At 42.3% G+C, this 15,914-nt stretch overlaps 1 protein-coding gene across 3 annotated transcripts in view; it reads right to left on the reverse strand.

The window, feature by feature from the left end:
* The window catches only part of LOC125884655 (interleukin-1 receptor accessory protein-like 1), a 312,218-nt gene that overhangs the window by 16,150 nt on the left and 280,154 nt on the right, over positions 1-15,914 (reverse strand). For all 3 annotated transcript variants that reach the window (XM_049569686.1, XM_049569687.1, XM_049569685.1), the window contains 2 exons: positions 12,603-12,748; positions 7,403-7,549 (listed from right to left, as the gene is read on the reverse strand). In XM_049569686.1, coding sequence (XP_049425643.1) covers positions 7,403-7,549; positions 12,603-12,748 — 293 coding nt within the window. The remainder of the gene's footprint in view (positions 1-7,402; positions 7,550-12,602; positions 12,749-15,914) is intronic.

Here is a 15,914-nt window from a genome sequence, read left to right on the forward strand (position 1 = left end):
CCCACAAGGTTGCAAAAATCTTGAGGTACATTCAGGAAAGAAGAGGAAGAAGTGTGGGGTGTTATAGAAGTAGATTAATGCTAAACATTGTAAATTAATGTCTTGCAAGTATATATGGGTGTAATGTTTGAGTGTCAGTATACAACGACCCTTTAATATCACAACAATTGTGATCTGCAAGTTGTGACTGCAGTTATTCAGCCACAAATCAGATATGATGCACAGCATATTTTTGGGTCATATTCATCAGAAAGAAAGAAAAATATCAGATTCTGTGTGTGTTTTTCTATTCGCTGAAACCCTTGCATCGGTGCCACAAAGGGAGGAAAAAAATTGGGACACTCTGAGCTGTCATGTGAAGGCAGCCTTTGAGGTAAACTCATTAGAGACACATGCAGGCTTTGGATGTATGAGTCCTCATTATGACTCTGGTTCCTTTGCTTTATAGTGGCCACCTGCTGCGCAAGTGCCGTGTGGCGATGTTTAACCTGTCAAGACACCAGAGAAGACGGGGGCTGAGGATGAGAGGGTCAGGTCGAGAAGAGTACGGAGAGCAGCTGAGTTCAAGAGGAGGGATCTTGGGATCAATCCTCAGAACAGTATCCCTTTTTTTAGCTTTTAATATCATCTTAATTTTACACTCCTGCTTCTCTCTGGGCCATGATACTGTCAGCTAGATTCGCTCACTTCCCAGTGGGTAATTTTGCTATTTGGCACTCGAACATGACACTATGTAATTAATCGAACTCGTTTATATAACATGCAATTCATTTTACAACATCAGGGACATGTAAAAATAATTGAAATGTAACCTCATAATCACTTAGTATAACTAACTCTGAGGCTTATATTCTACTCCTCAGTGACATAAATCTCCCTCTCTGTTTTTCTCTGGTAGCATTTAAATGAAAGCTGTGTAGGCAGATCAGTGGCGCTGATTCACTCATCTGTAGTGAGAAACAGAGAGAAAGGAGAAGGAGGTGAATCTCGAAGGCGGAATGACCCTGCTGCTGCACCTTGAGGAGTCACTCCTTACAGGAGACTGGCGAGGTGTATCCGAGGGCGCAGCACACCTCTGAAACCGCATCCAGCACTCCTCCGTCCCACATGCCGACTGCAAAGGGACTGATGCTCGCTGCACTCTGAGGGGCGGGGTAATGCATGCGTGTGCATAGAGAGCCTACAGTTAGATTGTGAACTCTTGAACTCACGGTAGAGAGTGCCAAGAGAATTGGAGGCGTAATCTCTAGGATATTTCTGGGCTCCATTACATTTAATGGAGAGTAGATTGGAACATAACACACATACTTAACTCAGAAGCTACAAAAGCACACACGGTGGACTGCTAATGAGTAGCTGAGCACTTTAAAACATAGGGTTTTGTTTTCCGTAACTGATAAACAGCTGCCTGAGGGTACACGAGGCCGCGACTGATGATTGTCTCCATTATCAATTACTTATTTAGTCAATAGGGTGACAGCAAAAAGTGAGGTGACGTTATAGATTACTGGTTTGCATTAATGATAATTTCCGAAACATTTTTGTGCACTCTTAGAAACAACGATGGTAACTAGAACCATACAGGGTTCATTGGCTTGTCCGGATAGTTGAACCCTTTTTGGGTACTGGTAGAACCCTTTATAAAGGTTACACCTGGAGCCCTGTCAAAGCGGCTTTACTGAGAGCCCAGCATAAAGGGTTATACCTATAACCATCTGTGAAAGGTTCCACCTAGAACCCCCAATAAGACGTTCAGTCCAGTGCAACCTGCAACTCTCATGGTTCCACGAGACTATTGCTACAGCTGTTATTATTTCAATAATGCAGTCAGGTTAGGAACCGAAATTTGGTTCCAAATAAGAGCCAATACAATATGTCAAGTACCAGGTACCCATAAAGCAATACATCAGAAAAAAATGGCAGACCATGTGGTATTGTGTGGCATGAATTGATGGTAAAGATATCAACTAGGGCAATAGACAAGTTAAAAGAAAGTATTAAGGGGATTCCAGATACATCTACATTCAAAAAATACCATTTGAAACATGAGTTAATAGTTGAATATTTGAGGGTGTGGATCTTTTAACACCCATGCTCTCAATAATCCTTGAAGAGCTGTTTCAATCAAAAAGGGGTCTTCGATTGAAGAACCCATTGTCTTACAAAGAATCCTTAAAGACCACTTTCTTAAGAAAAGGGTTCTTCAGAAAGAAACTGTTCTGGGTAAAACCCCAGGAACCTTTATTTCTAAGATTGTAGACACTGTATGTAACTAATTATAGGTAAAACAGAGACAATTTGTACATTGTTCGTGAACTCTGACAGAAGATCAAGGTAAGAAGAATCATTATATCCTCCTGAGACCATGTGTCCTCATATGAGGACATCACATTTTGGGTTTACTTGACCTTATACTTCATTCTACCTAACTTAGACCTGTTGTCCTCGTTCGTGGACACTTTTTGTGCTAGTGGTAGTAAGTTCACAATACACTAATCCATGGAAAACCAAGATGGCAGCCATCTCTGCCAAGTCAGTCTGCAGCCGATCCCAACACAAAAGTAGACAAGGTCCAAAACCTGATCACAGTTTATGGTTGAAACTTATTTATTTATGATTAATAATGTTTGAAGTACTTCCTAATTTACATTAACAAGACACTGTAAATTAGGAAGTACTTGTTTGACACTGGGACTTTATTATTATCATTAACAATGTTTAGTATTTTATATTTATCGAAATATAAAACCAAATAGCTAGGAGAAATTAAAATGCATACCAAACAAAAGTCTCAGGAGGATATATTCGATAATCCTGGTTTTGATTGGAAGAGATTATGTTTTTTAAATGTAATTGTTTTTATTTAGTGCTTGTGACGTCATTGTGGAATAAAGAAACACAAAGTTTAAGGTCCAATAAACTAATTCCAAATACCTGCTCTGTAACCAGGAGGGTCTTTTAGGCAGTGCACAGCAGGTGAAGCTGCTTAACATACAACAATGTGGAATTTGTTTCCATGCAACAACAATACATGAATGATGAACGTTTACTTGGATTTAATTGCAGATAATTTCCCCACAATTAACGTCCAAGGAAATCAGCATTACCACATGTTTGATTTTGTCTAACCAACAGTCCAATTCACAGAAATATCAAGCAGCAAATCTTCACAGTTGAAAAGCAGGATGTGATAAATGTTTGCCATTCATGCTTAATAAAGGACCTAAACAACTTAAAGATCAATCAGCGCTGGATATTGACAATAGATTGTCTACATATTTATCTGCAATGGTTGTTTCACCTTCACAGACGCTGTTCAGGGTAAACTCTCCATTTGTCTCCTTCCTTTTTCATTACACTTGACAATATCACTTGGAAAAAACAAGACACCATTTGACCTTCTGATTACAAATGAGCTACATTGTGATGTTTACCTCTGCATCTTATATGCAAATTAAGCAGGATGCATTACAGTTGCTGTTTGCGAGATGTGAAAACTATTAATGCTCAGTATCTCTAAACTACACTGAACGCAGACGGAGCCTCATAATTCCATGCCGCGCTGACAACGCTGACATTCGTATTTATGGCAGAGTGTTGATGAGTTCCCACCTCCTTGACAAGCTCGCGCGGCTGTTGTCATCATGAAGCCTATTATTGATTCTACTGACACCCACACAATGTGACAACTGAGTGGTCTTTAACTAAATAGCGGCGCTGACAAATAGCTGACAGTCCGTCCTATTGTTACATAAAGCTTACAGTTTTACATCTGGCAGAAGAGGAAGGCAGGCGTTCAATTAGTTCTACGAGTGGCCACAATGAAACACAAGCACTTTCTTGGCAGCGTGTGCAGATTTATGTTGGGGAAAAAAACCTCTGTGCATCCAAGACACTGGCTTAAGGGCTTTCTTAATGACAACTATGCGTGTGTGCAACTATATGTTACATGCAGCTACTTCTCCCTGTCAGCGCAGTTGTTACCATAGAGATGGGATCTTGGTTAACCACCTCCTGCCAAAGCTTACAGAATGTTTTGTCTTCGCTTAAGTAGCAACCATTTCCAGTTTGGCTCTGATTAACGCTTTATCATTGACTACTCACCTACAGTATGCTGTCATTGAAACTCAGAGATGACTTGTGAGGTGCAGGTGCGAGTGCGCACACGCTTGCAGTGAAGTGATCTAATCGACCGCGGCGTGGAGGAAAGTATCAGGGGTCTCCTGAGAGCTCCGGAGGCAGCGTGCTGTGTCTTATTGAACCTGATCCCCTTATACTGGAGAACAAATTGAAAATCTGTTTCTCTCTCCAAGCACTCACTCGGGTGGCACAATTAAAGGAGACAATTGCTGTTTGGCATTAAGTTCAAGGCCCGACATTTTTTTTTCTTCCCTTTTTCAACACAACTGCCTCTGGGCCATCCATTAAGGCAAAGCTCTGCTTTCCGGGGCCGAAAGCCCAACACAGCCAGAGGTAATGACTTTCATTGAAATGTCTGATGTAGCAGCCATCACAGTTAAGCAGAGCTGGGAGTGTATGAGGAGAGGAGCGGAATACTTTTTTACCTTTTAACGCTCATAACTCTCTCGCTGTCTCTCTTTCCGCTACGTACGGTCCCTCAGCCTCTCCGAACTAATCTCATTCCCCCTGAATTCATTGCAGAGCTGGTACTTGAGAGACTCATTACAGGGGAATCAAATTAAAACTTGCTTCTTGTCTCAGTTTGATGCATTCTCAAGCCAAGACTCATCCACCAGGCCCAATCAGGGTTTTTTTTCTTTTACTATTGCTGATGGGGCCTCAGAGTTAATGTTTTTGTCTGGCACAGGGACTGTGTTTTGATTTGCCTTATAGCGAATGTTCAGCAGAATATATTATCCTATCACTCTTGCACTTGCTCTTCTGCAGTTTGAGCGGGACGACGACCCAATCCTTCTTACAGGGTGTCTACAGGTGTCAGACACTTAGGTACATGTCAGGCTTTTCAACACCTTCAGATCATTTTTAACCAAATATTTGACAGTTTTTTGGGCAAATAATGTTTTCCTTCTTTAAGCATCGCAGGTGGAACTGGTACCTCTCCAGCTACCAGCCCACACTCCACAACTGGTCTGTATTGGGACTTGAACCGGCGAACAAGTCCCCATGGACTGAGCTACAGCCGCCCACTAAAAGATGGATAAAATACATTAAATAAAATGTTTGTAGAAATTTAATTTTAACACTGTTTAATGACTTTTAAGGCCCTTCCTTTATAAAATTGAATTCAAGAGATTTTAAGACTTTCTAAGGACCTGCAGACAACCTGTGTTGTCAAAGTCTCAAGCCTCAACTTGTCTACTTCAGTAAGTACAAGAAACCCCACAGTACAGAGATCAACACCTTCCTTCCTCCTCTTCCCTTCACTGGTACCTGTAGCAAGATCAGCGCTCGGCAGTGTGAGCGTTTCACTCGCATTTGCGACTAAAAATAGGTGTGTGCGAACTGTAAAAAATATTTAGGGGCACATGTGCGCATAAAAAAATCAGCCGAAGCAGCCTATATTTTTGTCAATAAAAAAATATGATAATCTAACTGCAAATGTTGGAGGAACTCCAGACTCCTTCCCTCTTCCCTCTTCCCCGTGTGACACGGTTATGGGCGGTTTTCCAAGCCACTGTCAGCACAATGAATATAAGTCCCACTGTCGGCAGCGTGGAAATAGCCTAAGTCAAAGTGTGGAGGAGATGAGGAACCAGGTTAAGCGGCGGACCTCCGGGGAAGCCTGCTCCGTTCTCCCCTCAGTTAGGGACCGTTTTCCACGGTACCGCTGCTGGGCAGGGTGGAAATAAGTCCTGCAGAGTTTCAGAGGACCTGGAGAATGTTTTAGGATAGTAATAACATTATATAAGATAATCATATTGCAAAGATAATATATATAAGATAGTAACATTAAAGACAAAATTAAATTGCAAAACTTTTTCAAAACTTGATGGTTTTACTTTTCTGTACATTTTGTATACAAATTCATTAAATAATTTTGCTTGTAAATGTCTATTTGCATCACGTTTATTGCGGACAACACATTATTTGATCAATTTACATTGTGCCCCTAAAGTTCTTTGTGCGCTCCTTACTTTTTCAACTTAGGAGAACATGTGCTCTTTGGGAAAAAAGTTAGCATCAAGCCCTGAAGATGCTTAAAGCAATTAAAAACCAGCAGCTTGTTCAGGTGCAACAAGCAGAGCCAAGGCATGTATAGAGTTATGTCTTCTCCTTGTTCCCTTCCAACACAACTGCAGCGAGACAACACAGGGTACAGTAGATTTACCAAGTGATCAACAGAGCTGCGTGTCTTCTGCAAATGGCTGGTATTGACAGCAGTGTGGACAGTGACTGTACTGAGAGTGGTCTTCGAATTAGTAGGCGCTGTAAATGGAAAAAATCTCCACTATAATGGATTTCCCCCAGTGAGATCGAAGTAACTGCTGCTTGTATCAGAGGCACTGACACCAGAAAGACAAGACACATAACAATAAACAACACAACAGTGCTACTTTACATCAAATACTGTACGACATATTGGGGGCTGACTAATGCCGTTAACTAGAATCTGTTCATATTATTTTGTCTGCCTGTGTTTTCGCTGGTTCTCCAGTAGAATGATAAAAAGAAAAATACACAACAACCAAATTCACCCTGAATACAAAGCACGTCAGCAGCAGCTGCTGTATTCACAGTGTTTAAGTGATCAAGGCTGTGCTTTTCTTTTAAAGCTAAACTCGGCAGGGCTGCCCATCGGAGGCTCCGAAACACAGTGAGAGGGAACTGTTTGAAAAATCTGAACTTCATTACCCAGAAGTCATGCATCGGGATGTCAGGAAACAGCACCCAGCGTGAGCATTTTTTTTACAAGGCTGCCTTGTGATTAGTTTTTACAAGGATGCAAATGTGACAAGAAAAGGAGCTACATCAAAGACTGGTGAGTCGTTTGCTGCTGTTTTGGAGACAGTTTACAGAATATTTTGCATAAAATTTTTTTCTTCCACCTCGTTGAGAAGATTCCCTGGAACTGACGACAAAATTTCAGAGTCAGGGAACGATGGGAGGCTCTTTTCTGTGTCATTTAGACTGATAAAACAGATGCATATTTACATAAAAATAGTGCCACATGCAGCTTTAAGATATGAAAAATAGCCCAGGTGTTTTCGGAGTAAAAATAAATATGTGTGCAGAGCAGCGCTGATACTGCTCAGGTTAGGGATTTGATTCCTACTGAGGAAAGAAAGGATGCTTTCACAGCAGAGGAAGGTGCCTTAGAAATCATCCACCAAACAGAAAACACTGTGGTATCACAGGATTATGGAGGATTATTATATAACGCTGTAAAGTAAATTATGTCTTGCACCTTATCTCATCTTACCTCCATCTATATCCTCGCTGCCAAAGTGGTTCCTGTAGAAGAGCATGAGCTCGATCCTGTAGCACTTGTACAGCGTCACCAGACAGATCAGCAGCATCAGGATGGCTCCCAGACCTCCAGCCAGCTCCACCGTGTACATCAGCTCTGCTAAAATATGGCAAACACAGAGAAAGGGAGAGAGTGATTTTAATAACTTGTTTAAAGGTAATGTATGTTACCTTTTACATATATGAATTGTTTTCATTGCCAATTGTTCAGCAGGTGAATGACCAGCACCCATCACAACACAGATGTTGTGTTTCGTTGCTGTTTCCTTATACACATTTTGCAGCAGCAGCACGGCAGACATGAACCTTCACTTAGCACCCTGTGGCAACTCGAATTCAGTCAGAGCAAGACCTTGTGACTTAGCAATCCTGTACTACCCTCTCCACTGCCCAGAGTCCCCGTCAGATCTGCAAACTTTCTGTTGCTGCTGTTACAAATGTTAGACCCAGCTCTGCTGCTTGCTACCAGCTCACTGCGAAGGGATTTGATTTAAAGAGAGGACCAGGGCTGGGGCTTGTATGAGTCCATGTCAGATGGGCATTTGTGGGCCTTGTTGATTAGGCCCACTGCAGTCAGGACCAGATATTTGTGTTGTCAGATTTTGGTCCTGATGGACCACAGCCTTCTGCCAGAGGGGGGTGTCCTGAACAGTATGTGTCCAAGGTGGGAAGGGTCAACTCAGGGTCCTGGTGTACAGGTCCTAGAGTAACAGCGGATCGCAGCAATCACCTTCTCAGCAGAGTGTACGATACCATGCAATTGGCCCTTGTCCTTGGCAGTGGTGTACCAGGTTGTATTTGAGGAGGTGAGGATGGACTCAGAGATTAGCAGGTTTAACTTCTTCAGTTGCTGCAGGAAGTACATCCTCTGCTGCGCCTTTTTGATGAGGGAACTGATGTTCAGCCCCGACTGGAGGTCCTGGATGTAGGAGCCCAGGAAGCAGAGGGACCTCACAGCGCTGACTGGCGTGTCACACAGGGTGATGGGGGTGCGTAGGGCTGCATTCTTCTGAAATTCAGTAGTCATCTCAAGGAGGGTTGAGCTCCAATTTATTGTCACTGCACCAGGTCACCACATGGTCAATCTCACACCCGTACCTGGGCTCATCCCTGCAAGAGATGAGCCCAGTGAAGGTGGTCTCATCTGTGAACCTAAGGAGCTTGACAGACTGAGGTGTAGCTGTTGGTATACAGGGAACCGATGCGGATGATCCAGGAGTCAGAGACGTGTTTCCCCAACTTCACATGCTGCTTCCTGTCAGACAGGAAGTCCTGGCACACGCAGGTGGGAGGGCAGCTCCCAGCTTTTTACTCGCCAAGAGCAATGCAGGGGATGCCAAAGAACAAATCGGAATCTGAGCTAAGCCTGCTAGCTCTATCCTAGCTACTCTACATGGATCTGCTGTTGGTTGCTTTGTACTGTCAGCTGATGACATAAATTTCAAACGGTAAGCTAGTTAGTATCATGGATAGTCTAAATGAAATGTGTAAAAGAAAAAAAGATTTAGATTGTCGATTTCCTTGTGATTGCCAACCAATGCAGACAACATGGGTGCTTCTCATTTCCTGTATTTGATGTCTCTCTGCTTGTTGGGTGACCCTGAATTTAAAGGTTTGCAATCAATTTCCTTATTTCTCCGGAAACAGTCTGGTATTACCACAATGCTGGACTTATACACTGGCTCTGACAGAGCTGTCTCCAGCTATCGATTATGTGCAGACACTGCAAAATGTCAGATATGTACTATTTATGATGTATTTCTAGTTTTATATTTTGAAAATATCAGCAGAAGCAAGCATAAAAAATTGTCTTCATAATTATTACATTTATAGACACTTCAGTTTGGTTGAATAGTGTGAAAGATGACCTTTTTTACTGTGACATTTATCATTTTAATGTTTTTTTTCTGATCTTCCGGCAGACATTTCTTGCTGTGAGACTATACTTATTCTCATCTTAGATTAAAAAAGTCAGAAAGTTGCAGTTACACATCACTACCTTGCCCTCCATCTTATTTCCCGGCTCCTCTGCAAGTTAACGTCGGGCGTGAACACCAGATTACACTTTGAGCAGAATCCACAGAACATCAATGCATGTGAAATAATGCATGGTGCACTCATGATGGATAACAAAAGTTGCACTAGCTCCTGTTAGGCGATTCTATGATGTGAAATGACTTTGCTTTGTTTAAAAAAGCTTCTCTTGTAGCTGTACTCAAGGTTTGAGTCTCTGCTTTTCCTCTCCATCTTTCCATGTTGTTATACTCTCATTCTGTCTGGATTGTTTCCACATGACATAACTCTAACAACCACTTCTATACCTGTCACTTAAAGCCACCTGGCTCGATTGGATAATAAAAAAATCACGAGGCAACCGGTGCGACGTTAGCATATGACAGATCAGACCGCCACACTTATGAAGATTGGTTACATGTGTGTACAGCTGCAGAGACGTGCAAGGCGAGTAAAAGCGCCTGGCTGTTAGCTGAACCGCCTCTTCGTCGACAGATCGAAGCGGTCCGCTCTCCCCACCATCCGTCATTGCTGCTGCCTGACGTGAACTCATGAAAAGCATCAGTGAAAGCTAAATTTAAGGAACTGCAATACTTCAGTGTTGATATTTCACTTTAACACTCACATTATTCTAAATTGTGTTACTTGTAGTTTTTCAAGAAGGACAGGACAAAATATTCAGTAGGAGCAAGACTAGTGGTGTTATTCAGGAGGATGAAAGGTGATATTTTACACTACAGGACAATGGACTCCATTAAGCTTCATGGTCCAGTAACTCGCCTTGAAAACCAAGTCGTTTGCTTTGTCTTTTCATGATCTTGTCTCTTTTTCAAGGCTTTTTTTTCTCTTTTACAGTGTTCTCTGTTGGATGTCACTCCATCTTTTGCAGTTCAACATTTCCTCTTGGCTACGCCTCACAAAATCTGGGTGGTCAGCCTTCATTGGCTGACTAATGGACAACAGTAAAAAGGCTGGAATCGCCGCAATGCCGCACACACACATAAACATGGACGGAGAGGACCCGCGTGCATCGCCATCCATCACCGACGCGCATTTAACCTCGTTGGAGTGCGCGATGCCCATTCCACTGCGGCGGCCATCAGGCTGACAGCTCCCATGATGAAGGATGATGTTCTGGAGAGCTAACGAGCGTGGCCAGCGCCGCTTCATCACGCCTGTCTGGGTGGCGACCTTCAGCCAAACTTACGGACGGACGTACGCAAACAAAAGAGCAAACAAACTCAGGGCAGGATGAGCACAGGTTTCCCCACCGACTTCCGACTCTTTTATCAGTTTCTCTCCCTTCAGCCTGAGAATCATCCTGAACTAGTTTACTTTTCTGAGAGGGCAGTTGCAGCTAACAAGCACTGCGAGATGATGGTTCCAAGCAACTCCACTTCTCCCTCACTTCCTCTCCACCTCAGCTCTGCCCTCTCGCCTCACTGAACACTGCTTCTCTCCTCACATATCTGGACAGCGTAACGAGCCAGCTGCTCCTCAAGCAGCAGAGATTACAGTGGGAGAGGCCAATTCTTCTCTGCCTGGCATCCATATTGTAGCAGCGCTGCAGTGGGACGGATTAAGACAAATTAGCTCCTGACGACTAGAAGGCTGGATCTGATGGTGCCACATGGCATCGGGCAATTCATCAACCCTTTTTCTCCTTCTATTACTGCATCTCTCTCTGTTGTCTAGAGGGAGAGATGAAAAGAGAGATGAGGAAAAGGCAGAGAGGGGGTTGAATGGCAAAATAAAGCAGAGCATGGTGAAAGCTGCTGCTCCTCATGTTCACAAATCAAGAATCTAGATGCTAGTTATTATATACAGTATAGGCAGCTGTCTGCTAGTTGATGTTGCTGCTGCTGCTGTTGTGAGATAAAAAATGTATCTGAGGATTTGGAGCTGCTGAGAAAAAAGTTGGCCAGGAGGACTTCTCAACTTCTTGCCTACAAGAAGTTGTACAAGAAGTGGAAATAAGGACGCGTCTCCGTGCTAACTTTACACACAAGTGAAGACATATTCTGCTTGATGCCGCGCGGAGACAACCAGATTCATTTGGAGTGTCGTGCTGTTTTCACAGCTTCAAGAGACAAGCAAGGAAAACTTTGACGCATTTTGAAAGGCGGCGTAAACACTGACTGGCCGCGCACTGCACCACACCATGGATGCAGCAAATAAAAAAACATGGGAACCAGTCGATTTCTGGTAGACCCGCAATCCTGCGAGGACCAGGCTAATCTTCTTCGGTTTATTCTGAGATTTGACTGTGCAGCATAAACCCCTTTAATATAGCAAATGGAGGGGAACTGGGCTGCCATCAAAGCTGGATCCAAAGCTGCAAGCTTAAAAGAGAGGAAAAATATCTTACTATGTAAATGTATTCAACACTGACAACTTTAAGGCTGCAGAGACCCCCCCCCCTCCAAGCCTCGCTAAAAAATAATAAAAAAAAAATCTCACTTATATAACCACAGTGGAAAGTGTGCATCTCTATTTGAAATCATCATGGAATCAACTTTCAAACAGTCATCCTCATCGAGGCCAAATCAGAGGAGAAACTCAAAAATGTTTGCTTGAATAAAAAGACAAGGGGGAGGGGGAAAGGCAACAGTAGCCAGTGATGAAAGATGAGAAAGCATCTGAGTGAGAGTTTGGCGATCAAAGGAGGATTGGTGTTTGTGTATGTGTATGTGTGTGTGTGTGTGTATGATGGGGGAGGTCATTGCCAGACAGTCAAACAGCTTGTCTGGCATCATAACACTGAAGGCTGCCTCTCTCCAGAAGCGATTTTTCTTTCTCTGCAAACTAATGCTTCCTCCGGCTGAGGTGGATGAAGAGGCTTTCTGCACTATCTACAGTACTGTCCCATTTTTTCCCCCCCTCCCCGAGGCGAGAAACAACTGGTCAATTCCCAGAGTCCCGCTAGTTGTTCTTCTTTGTACTCAGTAAATTGCTGCGAGAGATTCTCTCTATCGTCAGAGCGAAGGCCTTTGGTATTAAATGGTGTTTTTCACCTCCAATGCTGCAACATGCCATTATTAAATCTCAAGGCCTCTATAGCGCTCTGCTGCCTTCATGGAAAAATGCTTGAAATAGCTGGATTTTTTTCATCTATATGCTTGTTTGTGTGCTCGTTTTACCTTTCTTTGTGAGCTGGATGTTGGCCTGTCGCCGCCCGTTGCCGTTCTCCACGTAGCACGAGTAGTTGCCCAGGTCGCTCTCCTCCAGAGAGTCGATGGTCAGAGAGATGGAGACCTCCTGCTCCCCCAGGTGCTCCCGGATTGTCCTAGAAGGGGGGTGGGGGAGAACACAGAAAAAAAAAAGGATGCGTGGATGCTGGAGGTGTTAATGCATATAAAACTCTAGCATTGGGTTTGCAAGGAGTAAAGGAGAGTGCTGGGGCCTGGCTAAACAAGTGTTTTTGAAAAATCAGCGCTAAAGACCGGACACACGTTTTTATCACCTGAATGTAACTCAATAGATTTAATGTTTCTGAAATGAATCTCAATTAACTAAAATTTCATAGAGTTAAATTTAAAAATGTCCTTAAATGCATGCAGGTAATAAAACCAAAAGGCCCCCCGGCTCTAAGCTGCAAAATTTCACTCAAATTAACATGTATGGACCAGGAAGAGTTTCAAAATGACCACAGTGATGCAAAGGAACTGCGAAGAGACACAAAATAACTACAACTATGATTACTGCCATGCTGATGTATGCCTCCGCAAACCGCTCAAGTTGCACTTACAGTTTATATCCATGACTGTTACAACATGGATGCATCACACACATCAATTCAGTAACTGACCAAATGTCTCCCCTGCTGTGCCAAATATATGACTTTGAGTGATGGCCAGAAAAGTGTTTTTGCAGAACATCATGATGTCACAGTGAAGGTGACCTTTAGGATACGAACTCTCATCACTTCATCATTCTATTCTGTTAGACATTTGTGTGAAATTTTGTCATAATTGGCTTATGAATGCTTGAGTCATGGCCAAAACGTGTTTTGTGAGGTCACAGTAACCTTGACCTTCAACCACCAAATTCTAATCAGTTCATTCTTGAGTCCAAGTGGACGTCTGTTCCAAATTTGAGTAAATTCCCTGAAGGCCCACTTGAGTTATCATGTTCAGAAAGTAAGACAGATGCAAGGTCACAGTGATCTTGACCTTTGACCACCGAATTCTGATCATTACTGAGTCCAACTGAACATTTGTGCCAACTTTGGAAGAAAAAAAAATCCCTCAATGCAATGGTGCGATATGGCATTCACAAGAATGAGACAAACAAGGTTACAGTGACCTTGACCTTTGATCCATGACCACCAAAATCTAATCAGTTGATTTTTGAGTTCAAGTGAATGTTTGTGCCAAATTTGAAAAAAACAAAACAAAACAAAACAAAAAAAAAACCTCAAGACAATCTCAAGATATGGCACTCACAAGAATGAGACAAACAAGGTTACAGTGACCTTGACCTTTGATCCATGACCACCAAAATCTAAGCAGTTCATCGTTGAGTCCAAGTGGAAGTTTGTGCCAAATTCTTTCAAGGCCATCATGAGATATCACATTCATGAGACTGGAATGGGCGGATGGACAACCCAAAAACAAAATGCCCATGGCCACAGCTATCGCTAGCAGTGACTTTAATTCCATACAGTTAAATGTTGAGTTTGTCGATGGTGCATGCAGGTTGTCAAACCAAAACATGTGTTAAAAGAGACAAAAAGGCTCTGAAGATTACATAGTAGGACTACCAGGCACAGGCCTAGGGGCCCAAAGTGTAATGAGGTTTCCTAGCCCTAATTTTCACTCAAATTAACGCGATTGAAAATGACCACAAAAAAATGCAACGGCACTGCAAAGAGACGGATTACTACAAAAGGGGGCAAAACAACCACTAAGAGACATAAAATGATGACAAAGAGATTAAAAACCCCAAAAAGATGCATTACAACTCCAAAGAGATGCAAAACAGCAACAAAAATCAGACTCAAAACATCAGAGGACATGCAGAGCTGAAGTTTCATTTTTAATTTTGTGGTCCAGATGTTTGTAGGTATGCTCTGTGACTACGGATTCCAAAAACACAATGTCAGAATATGTCCCAAAAAATAGAAATGATAAAAAAAAAAAACTATGGGGTTTGAAAACAATAACTCTAGACTGCAGGCAGTCAAAAAGTCATAAGTACAGAGTATTGACTCTTTAATAAAATATGGATTTTTCTGACAAAAAAAGTTTGCCCCAAGGAAATTTGAGTTGTGTCTACACCATGCATCCTAAAATCCATAAATCATGACCTTGGAATTATAAGCTTCCATCTGGGTGGAGTGCAATTTTGAGACATTGTCACAGAGGTGACATTTTCTTGGTAAAACTACTGTGCACTTTATACTTTTACACCCATCTCACCCATAAATATGCAGATACAGAGCTTTATTTTAATAGCCAGCTCTATAATCTGCTGACATTCGTGGCAGCTTTTATTTTCAGGGGTAACTTTTTAGTTCATCAATAAAACAGAAGTACATAACAAAGGTAGGAGGTGACAGTCCGTGCCTGACAAGAAGCCAGCATCACTTGAGTCACGACAGATTTCCACCATGAAAAATACTCCTTTGTTGACTGGCTGAGGCTCTTGATGTCTACTGGTTGTGACATGTTGGTGCGGGGACAATAGTGTGACTGTCATGATGCACCACAGCGCCGACCTATCACAAAACATTTCGCCACGAGGGTTAGTGTGAGGGGAAAAAAAGCTCTTTTGATGTTTTTGTTGCGTAGAATTCAGCCAACAACAGCACATACAAAAGACTAGAAGCCACTGCTTTGACTGTTTGATCACAGAGAGTGTGCTTGAAGGACGCTATGACACTTTGATACCTATTTTCTTCACTGGACACTTGGCAGGGTGTTGGGTTCATTAGTAAAATATGGATTTTAGCAGCCTCGTCTTCATTATCAGTGTCTCTCAATTTAAATAAACAGGAGGATCAGCACCAAGCTGTATAACTGGCCTTCAAGAAAAAACGCTGACAACGTTAACAAGCCATCAGGAGATAGCTACTCAAAATGTCAACACTTTTATACAAACTAAGCACTTTTCCATGAAACTCTTCTTTGCAAGAACCTGGCTGCTATTGAATAACCTGTGGTCAAAGCTAAGGCCCTCTCCATCTTACATCTGGATGCCGCAGTGCTCACTATGATAACGCTAACATGCTGATGTTTAGCAGCTATAATGTTCACCATCTTACAATGTTAGCATGCTAACGTTAGCTAATTAGCACTGAACAAAGAGCCGTGTTGGCTTTAGTTACTTGAATAATCGAATGTAATCTATCACTAATTACACTTACACACTGAAAAAATAATTACATCTCTTTAATAATCATCCAGAAACATTGATTCATTAAAATATTACATATTAAATTTATACTGTTT

The sequence above is a fragment of the Epinephelus fuscoguttatus genome, linkage group LG24 (genome assembly GCF_011397635.1).
Source record: "Epinephelus fuscoguttatus linkage group LG24, E.fuscoguttatus.final_Chr_v1".
In the NCBI taxonomy this organism is placed as follows: domain Eukaryota; kingdom Metazoa; phylum Chordata; class Actinopteri; order Perciformes; family Serranidae; genus Epinephelus; species Epinephelus fuscoguttatus.